The sequence below is a fragment of the Nomascus leucogenys genome, chromosome 3 (assembly GCF_006542625.1).
Source record: "Nomascus leucogenys isolate Asia chromosome 3, Asia_NLE_v1, whole genome shotgun sequence".
Taxonomy (NCBI): Eukaryota; Metazoa; Chordata; class Mammalia; order Primates; family Hylobatidae; genus Nomascus; species Nomascus leucogenys.
Window position 1 is genome coordinate 102,802,177 of NC_044383.1, and position 24,133 is coordinate 102,826,309.

General features: G+C 37.9%; 1 protein-coding gene across 3 annotated transcripts in view; it reads left to right on the plus strand.

The window, feature by feature from the left end:
• The window catches only part of DSE (dermatan sulfate epimerase), a 74,401-nt gene that overhangs the window by 34,784 nt on the left and 15,484 nt on the right, over positions 1–24,133 (plus strand). For all 3 annotated transcript variants that reach the window (XM_030809597.1, XM_030809594.1, XM_030809595.1), the window contains exon 3: positions 21,656–21,909. In XM_030809597.1, the coding sequence (XP_030665457.1) occupies positions 21,801–21,909 (109 nt within the window). In that variant the 5' untranslated portion in view covers positions 21,656–21,800. The remainder of the gene's footprint in view (positions 1–21,655; positions 21,910–24,133) is intronic.

A 24,133-nucleotide genomic window follows, 5' to 3' on the forward strand; every position in this document is an offset into this window, starting at 1 on the left:
CATGTGGAGCCACAGCCCTGTGAGTAAAAAGATCAGGTTTTCTTCTCATGACCTTACAGTGAGGAAGGCTGGGCAGCTTAGCCCAGAATACACCTGGAATCCATTAAAGTGGACTCGTGGAGACAAATGCTGGGCTGTCAGAAAACCCAGCCCCTAATTCCCCTGGCTTTTTCTCATTCATGTTTTTTCCTTTCTCTTACCCTTCCCCCTTGCTCTTTCTGCCTCTTTTTCTCTGTTCTTTTCATTCTGTTACCTAAGGGAAGCTATTCCCTTTTATCCTGCTGCAGAGACTTAAAAATATTATAGAAGGGTAAAACAACTTATGAGGCTTTTTACAACGATCAGATTCTTTAAAATTTACAGAAACACACAGCTATTGGGAATTCACTTCTTGAATGCCGTTTATTAAGCAGGTTGTTGCCATCAGTGTTACAAATGGATTATTGGGCAGGAATCAAGGTCAGGTGCCCTGTGGTGGGAGGAAGCAGATGAAGAGGACCCGAGGGAGAGGCATAGGCAGGTGTACAGATTAGCTGAGCAGCCCAGTTACAGTGCCACTGGACAGTTGTGTGATGCACAGTCACACCCTAAATAGGATGTTCTGCTCACTAAATTGTTATCGCTCAACTAATTGAAACTCTTCCCTATCTATTTCAAATGCAGGTGAAGATAAAGTTATTCTAATAATGCTTCTTTCTAACAATAACTTTAAAAATGTTATGACAGTTATAAATCATACATGATTGAACGGAAATCCGAAGTTAATTTTCTTTGTGAGATATGTTTATTGACTCTAAGATTCAGTATTGGTATGACCCTCAAGTCATCTCTGCGATGAATGACTCACTTTTGCTCGCCTACCTCTCACCCTTTCAGTGTCATTTGATACCTTTTTAAATGCAACATGGGCCGGCTTTCAGAGTTGTCAGAGGGAACTGTGCTCAAGGCCAGAGGAGTTCTCATCCCTCTTTAATTGGGGTATAAATCAGTGCCCCCACCCCATATGAACAAAGGCAACATGAATATATTGAGTTTCATGTAGTCTTTACAATCTGGGTCTTAAATTTTTCTAATATAAAAATCTGGCAAGCATGATGTTTGAATTTTGTGGATGTCTTGCCTCATTATCATAAGAGAAAATGTTAGTTGGCAAGTGCCGCATGTATGTCTGTATTCTCTTTCATTGATACTTCATAATCACTTTTTAAAAGTTGGCTTTATCTTTTGGATAAAATATTCACACCTAACACCACTTAAGATGTAGGGTCTTGCTGACATTAAGTTCATACTAATGATAACTTGAGAGTAATAATGACATGAGTATGCTCATGGAGTCCTTTATAAAGCCGGGTAGTTCCTTTTACCTTAGGTATCTTAAGAATGGCATTTTTACTTCTTCGTCTCCTTCTGCCATGTCCATTAAGGGAACACATTTCAGCCACACTTACCACAGTCTCTCTCATTTATCTTTCCTTTTCCTTTCCAGTGTCAACATGCGAGTTCTGGACAGCACAGGAGGAGATACAATAGTTGGGGGCCAGATCATTGCTTATCCCACATAAGCCTGTGGTTTAGAAAGCTTTGTGTTTAGAATGGCTTGGAAGGGATGACTCAGGAAAAAAAAAACTGGTTAGAAGCTTATAATATTAGTGTAGGAGGGAAATGAAGACCACAGTTAAAACAGTGAGGGTGGGGAGAAGAAAGTATAAATTTAAGAGACATGTAAGACTGAAAATCTACACAGAGATTGATCAGATATAGGACACTGTTTCTTAAAGTGTGAGTCTTTCAGCATATTGGGTATCCTTAAAAAGACAGATTCCTGGGTTTTGCCCAGACTCACTGAATCATATCTTCTTGGAGTAGGCCACAGAACCTGCATTTTTTAACAAGTCCTCTATATGATTCTTAGATGTACTAAAATTTAAATTGTAAGGGAGAGGGAGGCATAAATGATGGCCCTGGGTGACTGGTTGCATATTGATACCCAAATGAGATGGAGAATATGGGGAGGAGAGAGTGGTTTGTGGGAGAGAAAAGATGGTTCACTTTTTTACATGTCTTTTTGTGTCACTCTATTTCTTCTATCTACTTTATTTGTCTCACTTTGTTGATATTGCCAACTGTATGGACAGATGACTTTCAAAGTTCTGTCCCTATTACATTGCAAGGGCTCATAGATACCCTTAGCAGGTATCTTGGTGTATCGTTATTACTGTAACTTTTACGACCTCCTGGCCATATCTGCTTATTCTTACAAATTCACTATCTTCCACTTCTACTTGTTCTGTGGCTTCTGCACTGCTGCTACTATGCTAATTATTTACCCATAGTCATTTTTCTCTTCCCTCCCCTTGCTCTGTTCTTCACTCTTGCTACTCTATGAATGCATTTTGCTGTTGGTGATTCTGTCATTTTTGAATGTAAGTGAGCTCTTCAGGAAAAAGTACTTTTGATAAATAAAAAAGATCAATCTATTGTCACCCATCCAGAGCTTAGAGATTTTTTACATTTTTTCTAGAATTTTGTGATTTTTATTGTTTTAAAGCTTTTCACTGATAGGTATTTGTGTGTGGTCTTCCCAGTGGTCCAGTTGGACCATGTGGCACTGGTATTTTCAACTCTGCCTTCAATTTGGGCAGTAATGAGTTTGCAGACCAGCCCTGAGCTGGCCTTTCTGCCTACAGACTCATTTATACCTTGTCTTCCATCCTTCTCTCCAACCCTATCCAGACTGTATGATCCACCTTAACTTCTTCCACCATTACATGTTCTCTAGCCCCTCATCCATCCCAATTCTTATAGTTACTTTTTATTTAATTCATTGATTTGCAGTCATAACTGGGTTGCCTGGTTTTCTGACCAGGAGTGTACATCTTCTAGATTCGGCTCCAGAGAAACTTCTTTCTAGAAAACTTCCAGACTCCATCTTCTATACCCACCCTCCAGTGTGATTCATATGTTCCAAGGAACCCATGCAAAACTGTTATAGGTTGTTTTGCCTGCACTGCAATTCTTGGTTTATTTGTCTCCCCTACTGGCACATAAGCTTATTGAGGGTAGCCCCAGCATTTTTGGGGGTTCTAAGAGCCATATATGGTATACCTGCCACAAAGACACTAATTAATTATATTGAATGAATGAATGGATGGATGAATGAATGAATGACCTGTCTTATTTTTATTGAGAGTCTAAGCTTACTGAGAGCAGAAGTCCTGGATGTGTATACAACTTTGAAACTGATTTGGTGCCCTGCATACTGTGGCTGCTCATATTTATCTGGTCTCACTTTCACTCTGAAGACCTGCCTGTCATCAGCCATTTGTCTGTCAGCCTATAATCACAGAGACATTGTACCTTTGACCTACTTGGAGGCTAGTAGAAAGAATGTCAGGATATGACATCTTGGTGCATAGCTCAGCAGAGAATCTCAGATTACCTGGTCTTTGAAGTATTCCTCCTGCACCTGGCCTTCTCTCCTCCCTGATCCCTCGAATTTTGGTGTTCATCTTCTTACATGCATGTAATGTCCATATGTGCTCCTTATCAGGTAACTACAACAGAGTTTTGTTTTTATTCACTTTAAACCACTTGCTTCAGTCTTTGAAATGAATGGTGGTGCTGTTAAGCAAGGGGAAGCGATTGTTTGTTGGAGTTAAGAGCAAGGACTGTGGAGCCAGTCTGCCAGTGTTCCAATTACATGTATGAGCTGTGTGACCTTGAGAATGTTACTTGGCTTCTCTGTGACTCAGTTTCCTCATTTGTAATTTGGGGATATGTATGATATATACTTCATACTATGGAGGATTAGTTAATGAAACAGTACATAGCATAATGTGTTAACTATTATTGTTATCTTTATTACTTCACTTATATTTTGTGTTTTTATAAATTGATGCCAAAGGCGATTTTCATTTATCGATAAATGTATGCACATATTCACTTTATATAAGTTTATTGTATTTGGTTTTTTGTTTGTTTGTTTGTTTGTTTGTTTTTTGGAGACGGAGTCTCGCTCTGTCGCCCAGGCTGGAGTGCAGTGGTGCAATCTCGGCTCACTGCAAGCTCCGCCTCCCGGGTTCATGCCATTCTCCTGCCTCAGCCTCCCGAGTCGGCTGGGACTACAGGCGCCCACCACCATGCCTGGCTAATTTTTTGTATTTTTTTAATTAGAAACGGGGTTTCACCATGTTAGCCAGGATGGTCTCGATCTCCTGACCTGGTGATCCACCCACCTCGGCCTCCTAAAGTGCTGGGATTACAGGCATGAGCCACCGCACCCGGCCAATATAAGTTTATTGTATACTTGCTCTGTTCTAGGTATTTTGTTAGGCATTGGAGATACAAAAATTTCAAGTCGTGTTATGTATCTGTTTTGCCTGGAGTTGTTGGTCTATGGAAGATATAAATACTAATACTATTAGCATATTAATACTAGTAGTGGGATAAATGCTGTGACTGGGAAACTACAGTGTGTAATGGGAAGATCTAGGAATACTTTGCCCAACATTGGAGCGTCAGGGAAGGCTTTTCTGCTGAGGTTTGAAGGACAGATAGGAACCAGCCATGTGAAGGGGAAAAAGGAGCTGTGCTTGACTGTTCAAGCACAAGTAGCTGCTGTACAAAGGCCTGGAGATAAAAGAAAGCAGAGTGCTTTTGAGGAACTGAAAATTTAGTGTAGGGAGGAAACTAGCAAGTGTTGAGGCTTTGGGTAGAGATACAGATGCTGCCAGGCCTTCTCTACCATATAAAGGAGCTTGGACTTTTTTTTTTTACAAGTACCGTGAAGCCACTGAAAGGTGTAACAGGGCAGTGACATGATCAGATTTATGTATGTACGTTAACCTTTTCATTGAAAAATAAAAGTAGAATATTAATGAATAAATGTGTAGCTTGATAAAGTATTTTAAAGCAAACACCCTGGTAAGTACAACACAGGTCAAGAAATAGAACTTTGCCAGTCACTCCCTGAAGCCCCTTCATGGGCCCCATCCCAGTCCCAGTTCCCTCCCTTCCCACAAAGACTACCCTGATGCCCTGGTGCCTATAGTCGTCATGTTCTTGTGTTCCCTTATAGTTCATCCAAATGTGCATCTCTAGGCATTATCGTTTAATCTTGCTCATTTTTAAAATGTCTTTTAAGGCCTTAAAAAAAATCTACAGGCCGAGCATGGTGGCTCACGCCTGTAATCTCAGCACTTTGGGAGGCAGAGGCAGGCGGATCACAAGGTCAGGAGATCGAGACCATCCTGGCTAACACGGTGAAACCCCGTCTCTACTAAAAATACAAAAAAATTAGCCGGGCATGGTGACACGTGCCTGTAGTCCCAGCTGCTGGGGAGGCTGAGGCAGGAGAATGGCGTGAACCCGGGAGGCAGAGCTTGCAGTGAGCCGAGATCACTCCGCTGTACTCCAGCCTGGGCGCCAGAGCGAGACTCCATCTCAAAAAAAAAAAAAAAATCTGCAGTTTCCCTTGCATTCCTTTATTTTCTTCATACTTTACCTGTGGAAGAACCTGAGTACTTTGACCTGCATAACTTCCCACAGTCTGGATGTTATTGATTGTGTGGTAAAGTTCAATGAATAACTCTGTCCTTGGTTTTTCCTGCAAACTGACAGCTAAATGCCAAGGCTTTATTCAACTCAGTTTTGATCACTCATATGCAAGCATAGGTGGTGGCTGTTCTCTCATCAGGAGACATGAAATGGACTGCTGGTTTCTCATGTGACTAATTTGTCTTTTAAGAAGAATCTCGTTAGGGAGGCTGAGGCAGGAGAATCACTTGAACCCGGGAGATGGAGGTTCTAGTGAGCTGAGATTGTGCCATTGCACTCCAGCCTGGGCAACAAGAGTGAAACTCTGTCTCAAAAAAAAGAAGAAGAAGAATTTCACTGTGGGAGTAGATTGCCGATGTCAAACCAGGAAGTCAAGTAGGCCTTTGGTGTTTATCTAAATGAAAACCTAGAATAGGAAATAATTGATAAGTTCCAGTAATAAATAATTAGCATTCATAAGACTTGACAATTGTATTTGAGGGCCAAAGGAGACAAAGAATTTTCTTTATGGGATGGTGGGATCTCTCAGTGGGCTTCTAACACTTGGAGCTATTGAGGAATGCTAATAAAGGTTTGGATTTGGACATACAGAATTGAAGTGCCTGTGGGCCCAAGAGGAGATACCCAATTTATATCTCTCAAGCTTTATTTTTAGCTGCTTCCTGTTTGCCAGTGGTACATTGTAACTTAAGAATGTGTGTGTGTATGTGTGTGTGTGTGTGTGTGTTGTGTGTGTGTGTGTGTGTGTGTGTGTCTCAGTCATAAGAAAAAAATGTATTCAATATGAAATATGCTTTCAGGTACAATATATATCCTTTCTGTTGATGATAGAAAAATGTAGAAAGAAAGTCCAAAGAAGATCATATTTAGTTCAAGTTATCCTACTACAATAAATAAATGAAGAATAGCTGGAAGAATGAGAAGTCAAGGTGCTGATACAGCACTGCAGCCACGTGGGTGTCCTCAAATCACTTTCTGGAGCTGAAGCCAAAGAAACATTGTGTAGGCTGCACTCTGGGAGGAGGGCCTCAGCTTGAGTGAGTCGTGCTGCTGCTTCTCAAGCCGAAAAAGAAAAAAGGTTCCTGATGAAGTGTAGATAGCTATTAGGGCTTGTAACAACTTAGTGAGCAATTTTTAGTTCATATCTGTGATTCATTTACAGTGAATTCACTATTACAAGAAAAAATCAGGAAATGAAGAGATAATAAATAAAATCTGTATGTATTGCTAATATTTTATATTAACTTCAGCATCTTCCCATTCTAAATCATAATTTCTAGAAACCACATGAAGTTTACTATTTTACCTTTTTCCAAGAGCCTGTTGATATGAGAAATATTTTAAAGTATTACTGAATCCAGTTTGAATCTTTTTCCCTCTGCTTTTCTACTATAACCTGTCACTTGGTCAGAGAAGTTGGGACAATATGATTACATTCAGCATTTGGGATCAACTTTTATTTTCAGTATGACAGTAACTCTAGATCTAAAACTGGGGAATGTGTTTAGTGCCTGGGGCATATTGAAATTAGCTCACAAGTTTGGCTCATAATTTAAATGTATTTATTCTGTTTTTTTTGGCAACATAGGAGATAACTATACCCCACAACATCTTTTACGATTCACAAAGAAAAGTTCTAAATTGACTTTTGTCCACTCTACTGCCAAATTACTTTTATTTTTTTATTTTTCATTTTTTATTTTTATTTTTATTTTTTTTGAGACAGAGTCTCGCTGTAGCCCAGGCTGGAGTGCAGTAGCGCAATCTCGGCTCACTGCAGGCTCCGCCCCCCAGGGTTCAGGCCATTCTCCTGCCTCAGCCTCCCGAGTAGCTGGGACTACAGGCGCCCGCCACCTCGCCCGGCTAATTTTTTGTATTTTTAGTAGAGACGGGGTTTCACTGTGTTAGCCAGGATGGTCTCGATCTCCTGACCTCGTGATCCACCCGCCTCGGCGTCCCAAAGTGCTGGGATTACAGGCATGAGCCACCGCGCCCGGCCGCCAAATTACTTTTAAAAGACATATTCTTTGAAACTGTATTCCCAGGACAAAAAATAAATATTATGGGTTCAGGGTGTTGTCACAGGCATTATTTCATTATTTCTCTTGAATGTAAATGGCTTCAAAGCCAAACAAAATTGTTTTGGAGGTCAAGGGATGTTTTTCTTGTTTTTTTTTTTTTCCACACCATGACAAATTATGTTTTCCTTCCTGAATTGACTGAGCCCATTTAGTGTCTTCATGCCTGCCCCCTTCATACAGCACCATCTGCCCTCTACTTTGAACATTCTGAACTTCTCTGATCTCCTGGGTTCCTTCCTGATGATCTCACGGTGAGAATTTTGTCTTAGTCCTGGCTCCAGAACCTCTGCTGGGAAGTGCCTGGGCAGCCTGGATTTCAACACAGCTCCTCCCACTGAAGCAGCCCTCCATGCCAGCAGCATGCCTCTGATGGGTGGCTTATTTTGGATCACATTTACCCTCTAAGACAGTGTCTGAAACTTTTTCACTGTGACCTACAGTAACCAACAACCGAATACAGACATAACTTTTTTTATTTGTTTCTAGTTTTTAATTTTATTTTTGTTTCTAATTTTATTACATTATTTATTTTTATTTCAACTTTTAGATTTAGGGGGTACATGTGCAGTTACATAGTATGTATATTGTGTGATGCTGCGATTTGGGGTTCGATTGATCCTGACACCCAGGTAGTAAGCATAATACTCAATAGGAAGTTTCTCAACTCTTGTTTCCCTCCCTCCCTCCCCCATCTAGTAGTCCCCACTGTCTTTTTGTTCCTATATGTCCATGTGTACCCAATGTTTAGTTCCCACTTACTAGTAAGAACATGCGGTATTGTGGTATTTGGTTTTCTGCGTCTGGATTACTTTGCTTAGGATAATGGCCTCTAGCTCCATGTTGCTGCAACGGATGTGATTTCATTCTTTTCTATGCCTGCCTAGTATTCCATAATGTATATGTACCACATTTTCTTTATCCACCATTGATGGGCACCTAGGTTGATTCTGTGTTTTTGCTGTTGTAAATAGTAGTGCAGTGGACACACAAGCTGATGCACACATAACTTCAACTTTACATATATAAATATATAAATAAATGTTTCATCAAATAGCCCTTGCACTTAAATTTTGCCTTGTCCTCATTTTCTATTTCCTTCCATTAAAAATATGCTGATTACAACCCATTATATTCATTTCACAGCATATTTATAGTTTGAAAGCCCTGCCTAACATTCTGATAAATACAAAATTTTTCCAGAGAATCCCTTCCCAATATCCTTTCTTGGACATCTCCACTGAGGAGACCATTCCACTCTTTAAGATGCCCTCTTTATTCTATAATTCTAGTGTTTAGAGTGCTTATTCTCAAAATGTATTGGGAAGCATCTTTATTTCATTAAGAAACAGTACAGGCCTGTGATTAATGATTACATGTCAGGTTTCCAGGGCTGAATGGAATAAACTGTGCAGAGCATTATTTCCTACTGCACCCAGAGTAAAATCAGCCACAGTTCATTCACTGTTTTAAAAAGGCCTCTGGATTTTATGAAGCTCTGCATAATTTCAGCAAAACCTTTAAAAAGCAAATTATCAAAGAAAATTTTTGATAAAACATTAAAAGCAGGAATAGTGGGTAAATATATTAACCTTACTCTAAGAGACAGCAAAATATCATTTCACATATGCTAGCTCCTCCAGGCCTACCTCATTTTGGATTTGACATTTTCTCACCATGAGGGCAGCAAAAATTGGCGATTTGACTATGATTTTTGCCATTGTGAAAAAGTGTCCCTCATTATTTTGAAACTTCATTCCTCAAGTAATTCTTTGCTCTTTTGCCTGCCATGTTCTCAGAATATTAGGCAAGCGCTCTTTCAAGTAAATGGGAGTAACTGAGTGTTCAGGCAGCGACGGGAAGATGATGGGGAGGGTACGAGATGGCAGCAATGGCTGATCAGGTTTTTTAGTGTCGGTGTATTTGTTGCTAGGGCTGCTGTAACAAAATACCATAGACTAGGTGGCTTAAACCAACAGAAATTTATTCTCTCTCAGTTCTGGAGGCCAGAAGTCTGAAATCAAGATATCAATAGGCTTCATTCCTTCTGGAGGCTCTCTGAAGGAGAGACTATCCCAAGCTGCTCTCCTAGCTTCTGGTGGTTGTAGGCAATCTTTGGTGTCCTTGGCTTGCAGATGCATCATCTGTCTCTCACTCTGACACAGTTAAGTTATTTTCATTACAATATAGATCTGTTTTATTTTATAAATATGTGTAATTTTAATGAGGGGAATATCAAGTGTTTGCACATTTTTTTTTAGGCGGAGTTTCGCTCCTGTTGCCCAGGATGGAGTGCAATGGCGTGATCTCGGCTCACCACAACCTCCACCTCCCGGGTTCAAGTGATTCTCCTGCCTCAGCCTCCCGAGTAGCTGGGATTACAGGCATGCGCCACCACGCCCAGCTAATGTTGTATTTTTAGCAGAGATGGGGTTTCTGCATGTTGGTCAGGCTGGTCTCGAACTCCCGACCTCAGGTGATCCGCCTGCCTCAACCTCCCAAAGTGCTGGGATTACAGGTGTGAGCCACCACACCCAGCCTGTTTGCATATTTTAACAAGGCAAAAGTTATTGACAACTGAACTATATTGTATACTGTAATGACCTTTCAATGTGTGTACAACTCTTTGTTTTCTCTTAGATTCATAATAGCTTTTTGTTTTATTTGGTAAGTTTTTTATATGCTTATCTCTAATGACTAGCCAGACTCTCACCCAGTTGTGTAAGTTTTCTATCTATTCAAACAAGACATTCTTAATAAGACATTTTTTAAAAATAATTCATCTTTTTGAAGAAGTAATGCTGCAGCTTTTTGACATGCTAGGATGTGGATTGCTTGCAGCCAAGTCTGCTGTACAGCCATCTTTTTTCTTTTTTCTCTTGAATTGGATTCCTTGTGCCATGTCTTCTTTTTGATATACATCCTAATATAGGTGGAGATATTTTCCACTGGCTTCCAGAGAAAGCATTTATGAGAGGTAAATTTTGAGACCTTGGATGTCTGCCTGTGTTTTTTCTTCCCTCAGGTTTAAAGGGTAGCTTGGCTGGATATGAAATTATAGTCTGGAAATTGTCTCTCTGAGTTTTGGAGTCATTGTTTTATTGTATACTAGTGTCCAGTGTTGCTGTTGAGATATCTGACCCCACTCTTCCTGATGCTTTGAATGAAACCTGATATTCCACTCTGAAGCATTTAGGATCTTTTTTATGTTACCAGTGTTTTGAAATTACGGGATGATGTATCTTGTTTTGAGATGAGTCTGTGAACTGTGCACTTCATGGATTCTTTCAATATGGAAACTTATTCCCTTTAGTTCTAGCAGTTTTCCTTGATATATTTGGATCTCTTTTTGTTTCCCTTTTTTTTCTTTTTTCTTTCTTTTTTTTTTTTTTCCTCTCTTCTTTTTCACGTGTTTAACCTCTTGGGCCAGTCCTCTTTTTTTTTTCCTCTCCTGTTTTCTATTTTATTTTCTTACTTTTTTTTTGCATTTTCAAGGTTTCTTCAACTTTTCCCCCAGCCCTTTTATTGCACTTACTTTCCTGCTATTTTGTTTTCCATTTCAAGAGCTTCTTTTGTCTTGAAATTTCTTTCTACCTGCATGATTTAATTTCTCCCAAGCTGCATTAATCACTTTGTTCATTTGGGTCTCTTTTGTCCTATTATGGGATTTCATCAAATCTCTGGTAGTCCTTGACTGCCTAAAAATGCATACAAATGCTGTAACAAATTACCACATACTCAGTGGCTTAAAACAGCACAGATTGATCTTACGGTTTTGTAGAAGTGTAACACAGGGCTAAAATCAAAGTGTTAGCAGGGCTACATTTTATTCTGGAAGCTCTAGGGCAGAATACTTTTCTTTGCCTTTTTCTAGGTTTTGGAGTTCACATATATTCCTTTGCTTGTGGCTCCCTGCCTCCACCTTCAAAGCTAGCAACCTTGCATCTCTTTGATTCTTCCTCCTGGTCACATCTCTCTCCGACCACAGCCAAGAAAGGTTCTTTGCTTTTAAGGACCCATGTGACTAGATTGGGACCACCTGGGTAATCTAGAATAATCTCTCATCACAAGGCTTTTAATCATATCTACAAAGTCCGTTTGCCCCAGTGGAAGGTAATGTGTGCATAGATTCTTGGGGGACTGTTATTTTGCCTGTCACAGGTTCTAAACAGCTAATTGGCCATTGTGTGTGTGTGTGTGTGTGTGTGGAGTTTTTTGACTGCACTATAAGGTTGATAGTTTGATTAAATCTTTTTCATTGGGAAATACTTGGTGTTCAGAATCTTTAGATTTTTATTCTTCATTATAGACTTCTTGCCCTCCGGAGTCATGTTATATTTAAAATAGATGGCATATTTTTGATGTTGTGTGTTATAAAATTTATATTAAATTTTATAAGATAAATAAATGTGTCAACTACATACAATTATTATAACTGCTCAGTTCTTGCCCAAGCCAACATTTAAATATTATATTTTCTTCTCTGACAGGACTGGCCACTGTCCATCATCCTGGCTGCTCTTGCATGTTTATTTTTTTTTCTTAAAATCGTACTGACTACTGACAATTGCTAACTGGCAGTTGATGGCTTCTCACATGATCACTGGATGCTTGCATAGACATTGACTGAGTGATGACATCAACAAGTTGTCCAGCTGAACTTTTTGAAACATATTTTACACATACAGTTGTAAAACATGTTAGACATTTAAAATATCAAGCTCCTTTTTAAAATGGGTAAATATCATTAAATTATACTTTTCATGAACAATATAGGCAGACCTGGTTATTCCCTCCTATTGCCTTTCCAGGTTTTAAAATTTCTCCATTATAATATATTCTTTCAGAATTTGTCATTAGAATTTGATATGTAAGTGTATTTTTAACTGTAGTCCTTTGAGCTATGCCATTCTACCAAAATAGAGGTCTTGTTCCTAAATTTGAATAATTTTTACTTATCATGTTTCTTCCTCTCACCTTTTGTAGGTTGAATATTAGGGCAAAGTATACTTACTCAGTTACAAGAGGTTACAATTATAAATGTTGTTTGATTCCATTTAAATAGATTATGTTTGGGTGGCATGCTTGGATATTTGGGTAATAATACTTTATGTCATCGAAGTAAACATTGAGATAATGACATGGAAGCCTTTTCCAATTTAACAGTACTACTCTACATTTTATTTTAATTAACTTGTTATATTCCGACACTTCAATTCTTTTTATTTACAAATCATCTAGAATACTAGTTTCTGCTTTGGCATAATTGACTCCTCAGTATTCTGTTTGAGTGGGGCCAAGTTGACTTAAATTTTATATATTTTAGAATTTAATATTTGGGATATTGAATTCATGGCATTAAAATGAAATTAAGTGGTAATGTGCTGCTATATTAAATCCAGTGATTTAATTAATATAGTAATATAGATTGTGAGAGGAAATGGTTTTTTACATTTCAGAGCTCATAAGTTATTTTCCCTGAAAATGTCTTAATATACAATGAGTTCCCTTTCTGTCATACCGTTCATCCTTCTAGCAATTGTTTCCAGAAAGGGAAAGTAGTTTTGTTCCCAAAGTAGATATTGAAAAAGGAAAGCTCATTGTCCATTTCTGTGTACTCTAGCCCTGGCCAGTGTCAAAGGTAAACAATACCGGACACTAAAGTGGCAAAGATAAGTTTTAATCAGTAGTAACTATTTTAATAAGGAAAAGAGTTCAGCATAAACTGAACTGAACGTCAATCTGTACAGAGGTGAATAGGCATTTTAAAGGGAGGAGGGCAAGCAGGGGCTTAGTAGAGCCAGGAAAGAGAAAAATTACAAAGGGCAGTCAATGCCCATGTGATTAGGCCAGCTAATCACATGTCTGCTAAGTGGCAATTATCGAAGATAGAATTCTATCCTCCCACGGAGACTGGGAGACAGAGACCCTATCCTCAAATGTTGACTGGAACAAACAAATTTTTTTGGAAGCCTTGAGTTTCTTAGGCAGACACTTTCAACGGGGAGAGGGTCATCTCAGGGATATGACCTTGAGCTATTAGAAACATGTTAGTGTTTACTCTTCATAGAATGAGGTTGAGGCCTAGCCAAGAAGGCACAGAGGAGCCTGGCTAGAGTTTGATCAAGAAGACAGTGTTTGTTACTACCTTAAGGGGCCCAAGGTTCTGAATATGCAAACCAGAACCACCATCCCCTGGACCAACTCTACCTTAGAGTAGTACATTAGGTGCGCAGGCTCATCAGGGAGGGAAAGAGTTGTTCAGGAATTCTTCATGATTGGTGTCTCTTGTTCCTTGGGTGGGCCCTGAGCAACCACATGAGCACAGAATGGCAGTATCTCTTCTTCTAATGTGCGCCCCTTTTCTCAGATCTCATGCCTTGCTCTGTCTTGGTGTCATGAAAATGACAAGGCTTAGAACCCTTGGAACCTTCTGCCTAGCTTTTGGTAGAGCCACTGACTCTGGCATGTTCTGACTCAGTTCTTATTGCAAACTTGGTGACTTTCTTTGAAAGCACTGTTCTTCCCCTCACTAAGAAGTAAAAACCATTCTAGATTCAGATAATTCAGATAATTCTGGATTCCATTCTCAGCTTCACCGTTTAACTCTGTGGCCTTGAACAAGTAATCTCCTATCCAAATTGCTTTTTCACAATCTATAAAATGGGGATGGAATACCTAATGTTGAGTCAAGAAGTTGAAATGACATAATGTATGTAGAGGCTTGGGCACATAACATGTGCTTAATAGGAAGTACACCCCCCTCTCCTTTCCCTCCCTGTGCATTTTGCTTCACAATGCCAGTGCTAACCTTTAGCCACCTGATCAAACACTTGGAATATGGACGCCAAGCCAGGCCAGAGATTAGCTGAACATTCCCCTTGGATTGATGACTACCCACTCAGAGCCTCCTAGATCAAGTCTCTATCTTTCAGGCTTACTCTGGTCCTCTTGGCAAATGTCTGCCAAGACCCAATGTGCTTTACGGATGAGGCCTCAGAGGTGAGAAATCCACTTCCCTTTAGCTACATTTATATGAATTCCATACCAAATTTAACATATTACTAACATTTAATATTCATGGTTAGTTTTCACATTTAAAATAGAGGGAAAAAAGAATCACTACTGCATTAGTCATGTTTTTAAAAGGAGTCGTAATACATGACTGTCTTAACTTATTGGAGGTTGTTTCCAAATACACAAAGGTGTTTGGTTGAAAGTTAAATAGTTTTCGATCAAGTTACTGTGTTCAGGAGACTTTTAGAATGAATAGACTAATTTACATTTTTAAAATAGAGTTGACCTAATTCTGGCCTATTTTAATGGTGTGGCCAAGTGCACGTGGACAGAGGTGTGGCATATGTACAGTAGACACAGCTGCAGCAAAGCTGGCAAATGGGAAGCTGGTGGTGCACTACCCTGGTACTTTTAGAGTTTGCAGTTTCTAAGGAGTTCACTGTTGTGTTCTGAATGTAAATTTATAATTTTTGTAAAGCTTGTTTCATTTTAACTTAAATTTGTAGTTCCATAACTATCTACTGTATAAAATCAGATTTTAAACATAAATCTTCTACTTTATGAATTTACTAAGTAAATATTTTATAGGTTGGTAAAACTATAGTAATTCTGAAAATGAGAAAAAGAAGATGGATCATTTTAATGGAGTTCTCCTCCTTTGTTGGAAAGGTCTGACAAATCATAAAGTCTCATTTAAATACACTTTCAAAAAATATGTAGATTTGCCCACACTGTGGATCAAATCATGATCTTTGGAGCACACCTACATATGGAAAAGCCTGCTATAAAATTGTTAGGTTCTGAAAAGTACTAGGAAATAGGATTAATTATAAGGGGAATTATGAGTTCTCCTATTGTTTCTAGTATTTGTGTCTTGTATACTGTTGATTAATTTAAATAAGTATGAGTGATCTCTTGGCACATCTTTGGTTTCAAAGACCTAATTTCTTTTTATTCTAAGTGTTTATTTTAGCAGTATTTGTGTAAATGAAATAGACAGTTGCTATGAACTGAATGGGACCCTCCTCAAAATTCATATTGAAGCCCTAACCCCTTATGTGGAAGTATTTAGAGAAAAGGGCCTATAGGAGAGAATTAGATTTAGATGGAGGTCCTAAAGGTGGGGCTCTTGTGATAGGATAAGTGCCCTGATAAGAAGAGGTGCCAGAGAGCTTGTACTCTTGTGCACTCTCTCTCACGCTTGCCCTATCCCCACACCACACATCTAGGAAAGGCCAGGTGAGCACCCAGTAAGATGGTGGCCCTCTAAAAGCCAGGAACAGAGCTCTCACCAAAACCTGACCATGCTGGCACCCTGTCAGACCTTCAGCTCCCAGAACTTATAAAAAAAAAAATTTCTGTTGTTTAAGCTACCCAGTCTACGGCATTTTGTTATGGCAGCCTGGGCTAAGACAACAGTATACAAATTTAAATAATATTCTGTGAACCTTGCAATGTTAAATTTTAATCTTTTCACAGGCAATTATTTTCTATAGACTGTCTATATCAAAACTATATGAAAATTTTAAAAATAGAAGCATTTAATCACTTGTAGTTCAAATCTATACCAATAAAAATAGATAGCAACATTGTTTTTAGGGTTCCTTTTAATGGTTATTTAATCAAATAAACTGTCACATTTGTAGTGATACAGACTTCTTCGATTGACTACTATTATACTCCATACATAATATTTTAAAAAGCATTTATGATAATACAAGCAGTCTATCCATTTAAAATTGGTACAAAAATTTGAATTAATGAGACTGCTCAACTTTGGAAAAATAGTTATGGCTCATTCTTCTTTCAGAATCACAACTTAATTAATAGACACAGCACATCATGACCAAACTCTATGCCTTTCCCCACCAACATTCCACCCTTACACTCAGAAAATCAATAGCTCTTTCCTGTGTTGAGATTAATTTATTTCACATAAATTCACCTTTGAAAATATTCAAAGCATCAGTTTTTAAACTTTTTTGGACTTGGAAGCACTTTGTACTCTTAAAAATTAATGAGGACATCAAACAGCTTTGTTTATTTGGGCTGTATCTATCAAAGTTTACCATATTAGAAATTAAAACTGAGAAGTTTGAAACATTTATTTGTTCATTTACTCTATTTATATATTTTTAAAGCTCATTTCATATTAACATAAACATATTTTTAGGAAAAAATAACTATATATACATGTATATATCTATTTTTTTTTTTTAGGGACAGGGTCTCACTGTGTCACCCAGGCTGGAGTGCAGTGGTGCAGTCATAGCTCACTGCAGCTTTGAACTCCTGGGCTCCAGCAATCTTCCTGCCTCAGCCTCCTAAGCTGGGACTTCAGGTGCATGCCACCAGGCCCAGCTAATTTTTAAAAAATTATTTTGTGTAGAGACAGTTTTGCTATGTGGAACTCCTGGGCTCAAGCGATCCTCCTACCTTAGCCTTCTAAAGCACTAGGATTACAGACATAAGCCACTGTACCCAGCCAAACTATATTTTTTAAAACAAAAAATAGAAGGAAGGTGTTCTTTTACATTTTTGCAAATCTTATATGTCTGCTTCTGCATTTGATTTGTTGCTATGTGTTTTTTTGGTTGAAGTATATGAAGAAAATCCAGCCTCACAGGAATATGTGATTGACAAGGTAGGAGTATTTTAATAATCTTTTCAAATAATTGTGAATATTCTTCTTTGACGCTACACTAAAACTTGACTGGTAGTGGTTCCATAAAAATTAATTGCAGTATAGAATCTGAAGCCATGTAAATGAACTCTTCATACTCTTTTACATTAAAATCCATTGGCATATTTTACACTTAGGAGTGGCTGTCTTATCCTTGCATGGTTTTATAACATCATGCCTTTGTTATTTTGCATGTTTGTTCACTGAGTTATTTCAGTCTACCGAATGTTGACACATTTAATTATACAATATAAAAATCATGTTTGTTGATGTTCTCACTGATTTCATCACAAAAATCTTTAAGTATTGGTAAGCTCTTAAGCTCTTGGTAGTGGATGCAAATTTTCCAAAATTCTTATTTCCGGTCGAAAGTTCCAAGTTTGTCATTGGCAACAAAGGCTTTCAGCTTTCCTTGAACTGGCAGGCCTTCCTTGTTTATTTTCAAGAAAATTTCTACGCTAACACCCAAATCAAAATAACTATAATTTGTCAGTTGATCATTCTGTCACGTAAAAATGATGTTTCATGAAAAAACCCAGCTAGCTCAGCTCTCAACTCAGTGCATGACTTCTTTTGTTTGTGACATTCTTGTACTTTGGTACTCCGTTTAATCACATAGGATATTAGAAAGATGTATACTCAAAGAGTTGAGATTTTATAAAGATTAATCATTTTTACCACTTCATCAAGGACATTTTTAAATAAAATTGGCTTTAAAAATTAAACAACAACAACAACAAAAACCTGAGTGCATGGCAGTGCAAAATCATACAAGGACTACTAGGGCAGTTTAGTGCCCCTGCTTGGATTCTTGCTAAGGTTACAGCAGTTTTACTTAATACTGCTTTTGTACCATCAGTGCAAATATCAACATATAACATCTTTACGTTATTATGAAAATGATTCTTATCTGTGAATTCTCTAAAATGTGATAGTCTCGGAAGCCCCTCCCTGGGCCTTACTTTGAGAACAGCTGCTCTAAGGGGTGAAAGTGTAGTTTACAAAAGAGGAATAGCGTAAATATTTCCTCAATTAACCTCCTCTTAACTAACTTGCTAGTGAACCTAGCTTCCATTCCTTGTGTAACACGGTAGCTGAATGTCAGGACTTCTAGGTTGCCCTTTACTTTACGTTTATTTCTGTTCCCCCCAGTAGAGTTACTGGCTGAGCAAGTGTCAGCTGTATTTGTTCTCAAATCAGGTAATACAGTTTCCCTAATACCTGTAATGAGACAGTTTTAAGAATATAAAGAGATAAAGTGTGAGTTCAAAAAGAAAAAGCTAATATTTCTAGAACCAACCTAAAAGCTTTGGAATAACTTACTGTAAAAAAATTGCTGTCATGATATAGTGTGATTGAGATTTGTAGAAGATTAGGGAAAAACTCATAAAAATCTAGAAGGCTTCTGCGTTCCCTCACAGGTATCTTTAATTTCTTCCTTTATAATAAAGAAAACAAAGCTGGAAATTGTGGTGATGTGTTATGTGTGTTCTTTGCAGGAAATAACAATGAAACTCCATCTGTAGACCCATATTCGGAGAATAGGTTTGGCTCACCTTCAAAAGATTGGTGAATCTGTGTACACATGGATATATTTTAAGTTGAAGCACAATTCATAAATTCATGTCTGTCTGGTTTTTTAAAAAATAATTTCCCACTTAACCACCATTCCCAGTGAACTGATATATTACTGGTCAGGATCACATTGAATAAGATAGTTTCTCAGTTTCCATCCATGAACTAAGAGCAAATTTCCATTGGTTTTTATGACTGTAAAATATAGTCTCTTCCATTATTTCACTTTGTATCTAAGGCTGGGTAAGAGCGTTTTGGTAAAAGATTTAGATAACTTTTTAGAAATACAGCTATTACAGGTCAGCTTTTCTAATATAGGGACAGACCTAAAGGTGCCATAAACTTTTTTCTTTTGGGGTGCCCATGTTTCATTGAATTGGAAACTGTTTGAAATAAACAAACTGCATGTTGGGGCTTGGACATTTTCACATAAATTTGCGTAACATTTCATGAAGGATGAGAATTATATCAAATGTTCTGGTTATCTATAAAAATAAGCTTATTGGTTAATCACACATGTGAGGGTTTGCTGGCTGGTAGCGATTCATTGGCATAACCTTTATCATGGGTCGGTGTATATAGTGCCATTTATAGATGCATCATGACATGGTACAATGACACAAGTTGGGAAACAAATGACCTGGCTTCCCTGCCTGGCCCACCAGTCACCATGAGTCAGTGAAGATGATATTCCCAACTCCCTGGCAATGAGTGTGCAGTATGAATTGTTTTTCTCCTAGAAGTAGAGAATTCATTCACACTCTTATAGCCTGTTTACAAACAGTACACACACTGGCAAGCTGACTGGCTAGAGCAAGGGAGCTTTGTCTGTTACTAAATTGCTAAGAAACTCATCAATCTTTTTAGCACCAAACACGGAATGGTAACCAAACGCTGAAATTATTACTAAATATAAAGGGATCTCTCCAAATTCCTGATTTCATAATGATCACATAATCACTGCCAGCAGTGTGGCTGACAGTGAGTTATAGGTTTGTTTCTTCACTTTTTCCTTCTTTCTGAAAATATTTATTGAACATCTGCTGTGTGCCACACTGTTCTATGATTGGGAATCCAATTGCGAATACAACAGTGAAGAAAAAAGTCCTGCCCTTGTAGAACTAAAATTCTAGGAGGGGAAACATATACATAGACATATTCATACATATATTTACTAAAGGGAAAAAAGAAAAGGGGAGTTGAATATTATTTTGGAAGGATGATGAAATTCTGATAGGGTGACCAGGGAAGGCCTCACCTAGGCCATTTCTTTAGCGTAAACTTCTAAAGGAAAAACATAATCTGGAAGAGGTAGTCTCTCAGAACATTTTAAAGTATTTTTAAACTGAGGTCTATAAGGTTTGTTTGAGAGAACTAATACATCTTAACTTTTACTAACTTTAACTGAAATCCAACATTTCTTCCAATCATGAGTAGAGATAACCAATCTTGATGGTATTGGGAGGATCTGTAACAAAGTCACAGATAGGTATCACAGATATTTTCATACCACATTACAGTTGTTATAGACATCTCAAAATTTATGCTTGTTACCACTTACAAATTATAGTAGTTATTATCCCCGCTATTAAATGTTGTTATTTCATGCCTTAATTTTAAAAAGCCTGTATTATTATTTTTTAAATATGTGTATTGATAATTATATTTCAAAATAATAGATTTCCATGTATCCTTACATATTATGTCTTATGAATTTTAAAACATGTTGAGAAAGAGGTCAAGGCTTCGCTAGATTGCCAAAAGAGGTTCATGGCATAGAAATGTTAAGCTTTAGCTTCATCCCTAATTAAGTGCTTTCTTCTACCTCCCACAGGTACGGCACACGTTTGATTTGTTTCCCTCACTCAGAGATTACTCAAATACATCCTGAACAGATGGGAAGGGTTTTCTGGGTAATTCCTTAGAATTCTGATTGTGAAAGTTCCTTTGTTTGCTTCCTGCTTAATGCAAGCCACACACTAATTTGCAGAATAATATAGCTAGTCAAACAGAAATTTGGCTTCCTGGAAAATGACAACGTAATTCTTAACAGAAGATCAACTTTTAGACTTCTTAGAAAGGTATTTGAAGGACCTTTAAGGCAGTGCAGTTCAGTTTATGGGAAAGAGGGATGTAAAAATTCTGAGTTAGAATCAGCTCCCACTCACATTTGCCACGCTTCCCGCCATGGTGATGACCAAGTGGGTCTGTGCAGATTGAGAGGTCATGGATTATGGACCACGATACCTTCGCATTGACCAGCTATGGGAAATAAGAGGAAATACATATGTTCAACTGTCTTAGCAAGGTGGCCATAAGAATAGAACTGAGAGCATCTTATTCAAGTGAAAAGGAGGAGTAGGGTGAGCACTGGTTAAATGGGTACTCCAGAGAATTTTGCCCTGCCAACTCATGTTCTATGCTTTAGATCTCTTCTATTTAGATCTCTTCTAATACTACAAGAAGTAGTATTCTACTACTTCTTGTCATGAATAAAAAATCAAAAGTAAAAATTCTCCACATCTTGATGTTGCCAGAATCCTGAGAGAGAAAACTGTTTACTGTATAATTTTCACATTTTAGACAATGCTTGTTTCTAATGTGGAGGGAAGCCAGTTGTGTGTCATTAAGCCCTTGGATTATATCTTCAATTGTGCCCTTTAGTTCTGAGAAATAGACACTTTAGAAGTGTGATGAAAGCTGTGAGTCTGATGAACTCATTTCCATGATTTATTTTCCTTTACAGGTTGGTGAAAGATGCTCCTTGGGATGAGGTCCCGCTTGCTCACTCCCTGGTTGGTTTTGCCACTGCTTATGACTTCTTGTACAACTACCTGAGCAAGACACAACAGGAGAAGTTTCTTGAAGTGATTGCCAATGCCTCAGAGTATATGTATGAAACTTCATACAGGAGAGGATGGGGATTTCAATACCTGCACAATCATCAGCCCACCAACTGTATGGCTTTGCTCACAGGAAGCCTAGTCCTGATGAATCAAGGTGTGTGTGGACACAGCCAAGGTGATACCTGAGCTGACAGAAGTCATAGTTGCCATGTTGTGAGCAAAGCATTTTTATAACCATTCTTAGTACATGTTCATACTTGGATCCTAACTAAACCCATGAGATGAAGTAGTCCCTACAGTATCTCTTAGTTAATTGAGGGACATCTCCTCCTTATTTTCTGCTAGTATGTTAGCCGGCACATTATCTAATTATGGCTTATGATTATCCCAGAACAAATCCTCACAGCTCAGGGTCAGCGATAAATATTCATTTTTCCAGAGAATTTTGACAGTGAAGACAGCCATCCTGGAATAAGTGAAATTTTGAAAAGCTAAACAGATGGTTGGTTATTTGAAATGAAGATTTCCAGCACACAGGTGTGAATCATAACAGCACTACTATTTTTCCCTCTTAATATTTAAAACAACCAAACTGGATTATTTACATCCAAATTGGAAGCAATTTTTGTGGATTGTGCAGCTACTTTGCTTTAACATATTGCATAATTGCCAATAATACATTTTCTTTGTTCTTTTAACTCTAAATTACAACTTCTATAGAAATCTATAAATGACTGATTAAGATTGTGTTTAAGAAAAGCAGCTCTAAGATCACAGGGAATTATCAGAATATTAAATATATAATTGGAGCTTGGAAATCTAACAGAATTTAACTCGATTATATTCCTCATAAGAATTATTAATCATTTTGTTGATTATCCAACATCAGATTTTGCCCAAATCTAGCTTTCTCCCTTGTCACATCAACCAACCTTCACTTTTAATTAGATCTTAGAGGAAAAGAAACTAACATTAACTGAGCATATGCCATGTGCTAGTCTTTTGCCATATTTTATTCAGTTCTCACATCAACCATATAAGGCAGCTGGGATTTGGATCCACTTCTGGTCATCCATAAAGTTCAATCTCTTTCTACTATATTTTGTTATCTCTGTCAGAAGGGAAATTCCATTTATAATAACTTAAGCAAAATTTAATTATGGCAGTGAGTTTTCATGCTAGCTCCCCTTGTCCCCTACTCTCACAAAAACATAAAGAAAATTAAAACCTCAGGTCAGGCGTGGTGGCTCATGCCTGTAATCCCAGCACTTTGGAAGGCCAAAGCGGGTGGATCACTTGAAGACAGGAGTTCGAGGCCAGCGTGGCCAGCGTGGGGAAATCCTGTCTCTACTAAAAATACAAAAATTAGCTGGGCGTGGTGGTGTGTGCCTGTAATCCCAGCTACTCAGGAGGCTGAGGCAGGAGAATCACTTGAACCTGGGAGGCGGAGGTTGCAGTGAGCCAAGATCCCACCACTGCACTCCAACCTTGGCAACAGAGTCTTAAATAAATAATAAATAATAAATAAATAATAAATAAATAAATAGAAAGGAAAAGAAAAGAAAATTAAAACATCAAAATGCAAAAATGTGAGAATCCACTAACAAACCATTTATAAACCCCCAGGCCTGTGAAAAGACACCATCAGGAAATGGTGAAAGGATCCCTTAGGTGAGCCAAATTTCTGCTTCAGGTCTTAAATTTAATCTACTATAGTTTTATCTCCTTAAATAAATTTTTATTTATTTAAGGGAAGGAGTAGAGTTTATTTCTTCAGTCTTTGTAAATAACATTATTCCAAATAATAAGCAGTGACCCAAAATACTGGTTTGGATTGAATCAAAATATGTCATTTTGCCCTGGCAGGAATTTTCCTATGCATTTATTTTCTGATTAAAGTTATGGTGTCCCTGGCAGACACTCTTCCAGAGCCCCCACATAAGTACACACATTTATGACAAGACGACAGAAGGAGGTAGAAATCAGTTGGAAAGAAGACAGGTGTGAAATGTTTAAATGATTACACCGTAGTTACAGTAACCCCAGAGAGTGAAATAAAAGATACCATGAAAAGCGTTATGGTTAAATATAAAATGAGTATATTAACTTGGAATTCAAGACAGCAGTGTTCTTTCAGTAATTTTCTTCATGTAACTTTGAAGATGGATAGGAGAACTTATGGGGAAATTAAAGAACATTCCAGGCAAGGTATTCGGGTGGCAGAAAAAAAATATAGGGCATAGCTTCAGTTAACAATATCAGTACCTCGTATTCACAGAGAGTTGCAGTTTACAAAGTGTTTTGGTAGACATTGCCTCATATCTTCTGAAGAGGGTTGTTGTAAGGAACAAATAAAGAAATTTAGGTAATGTGGTATC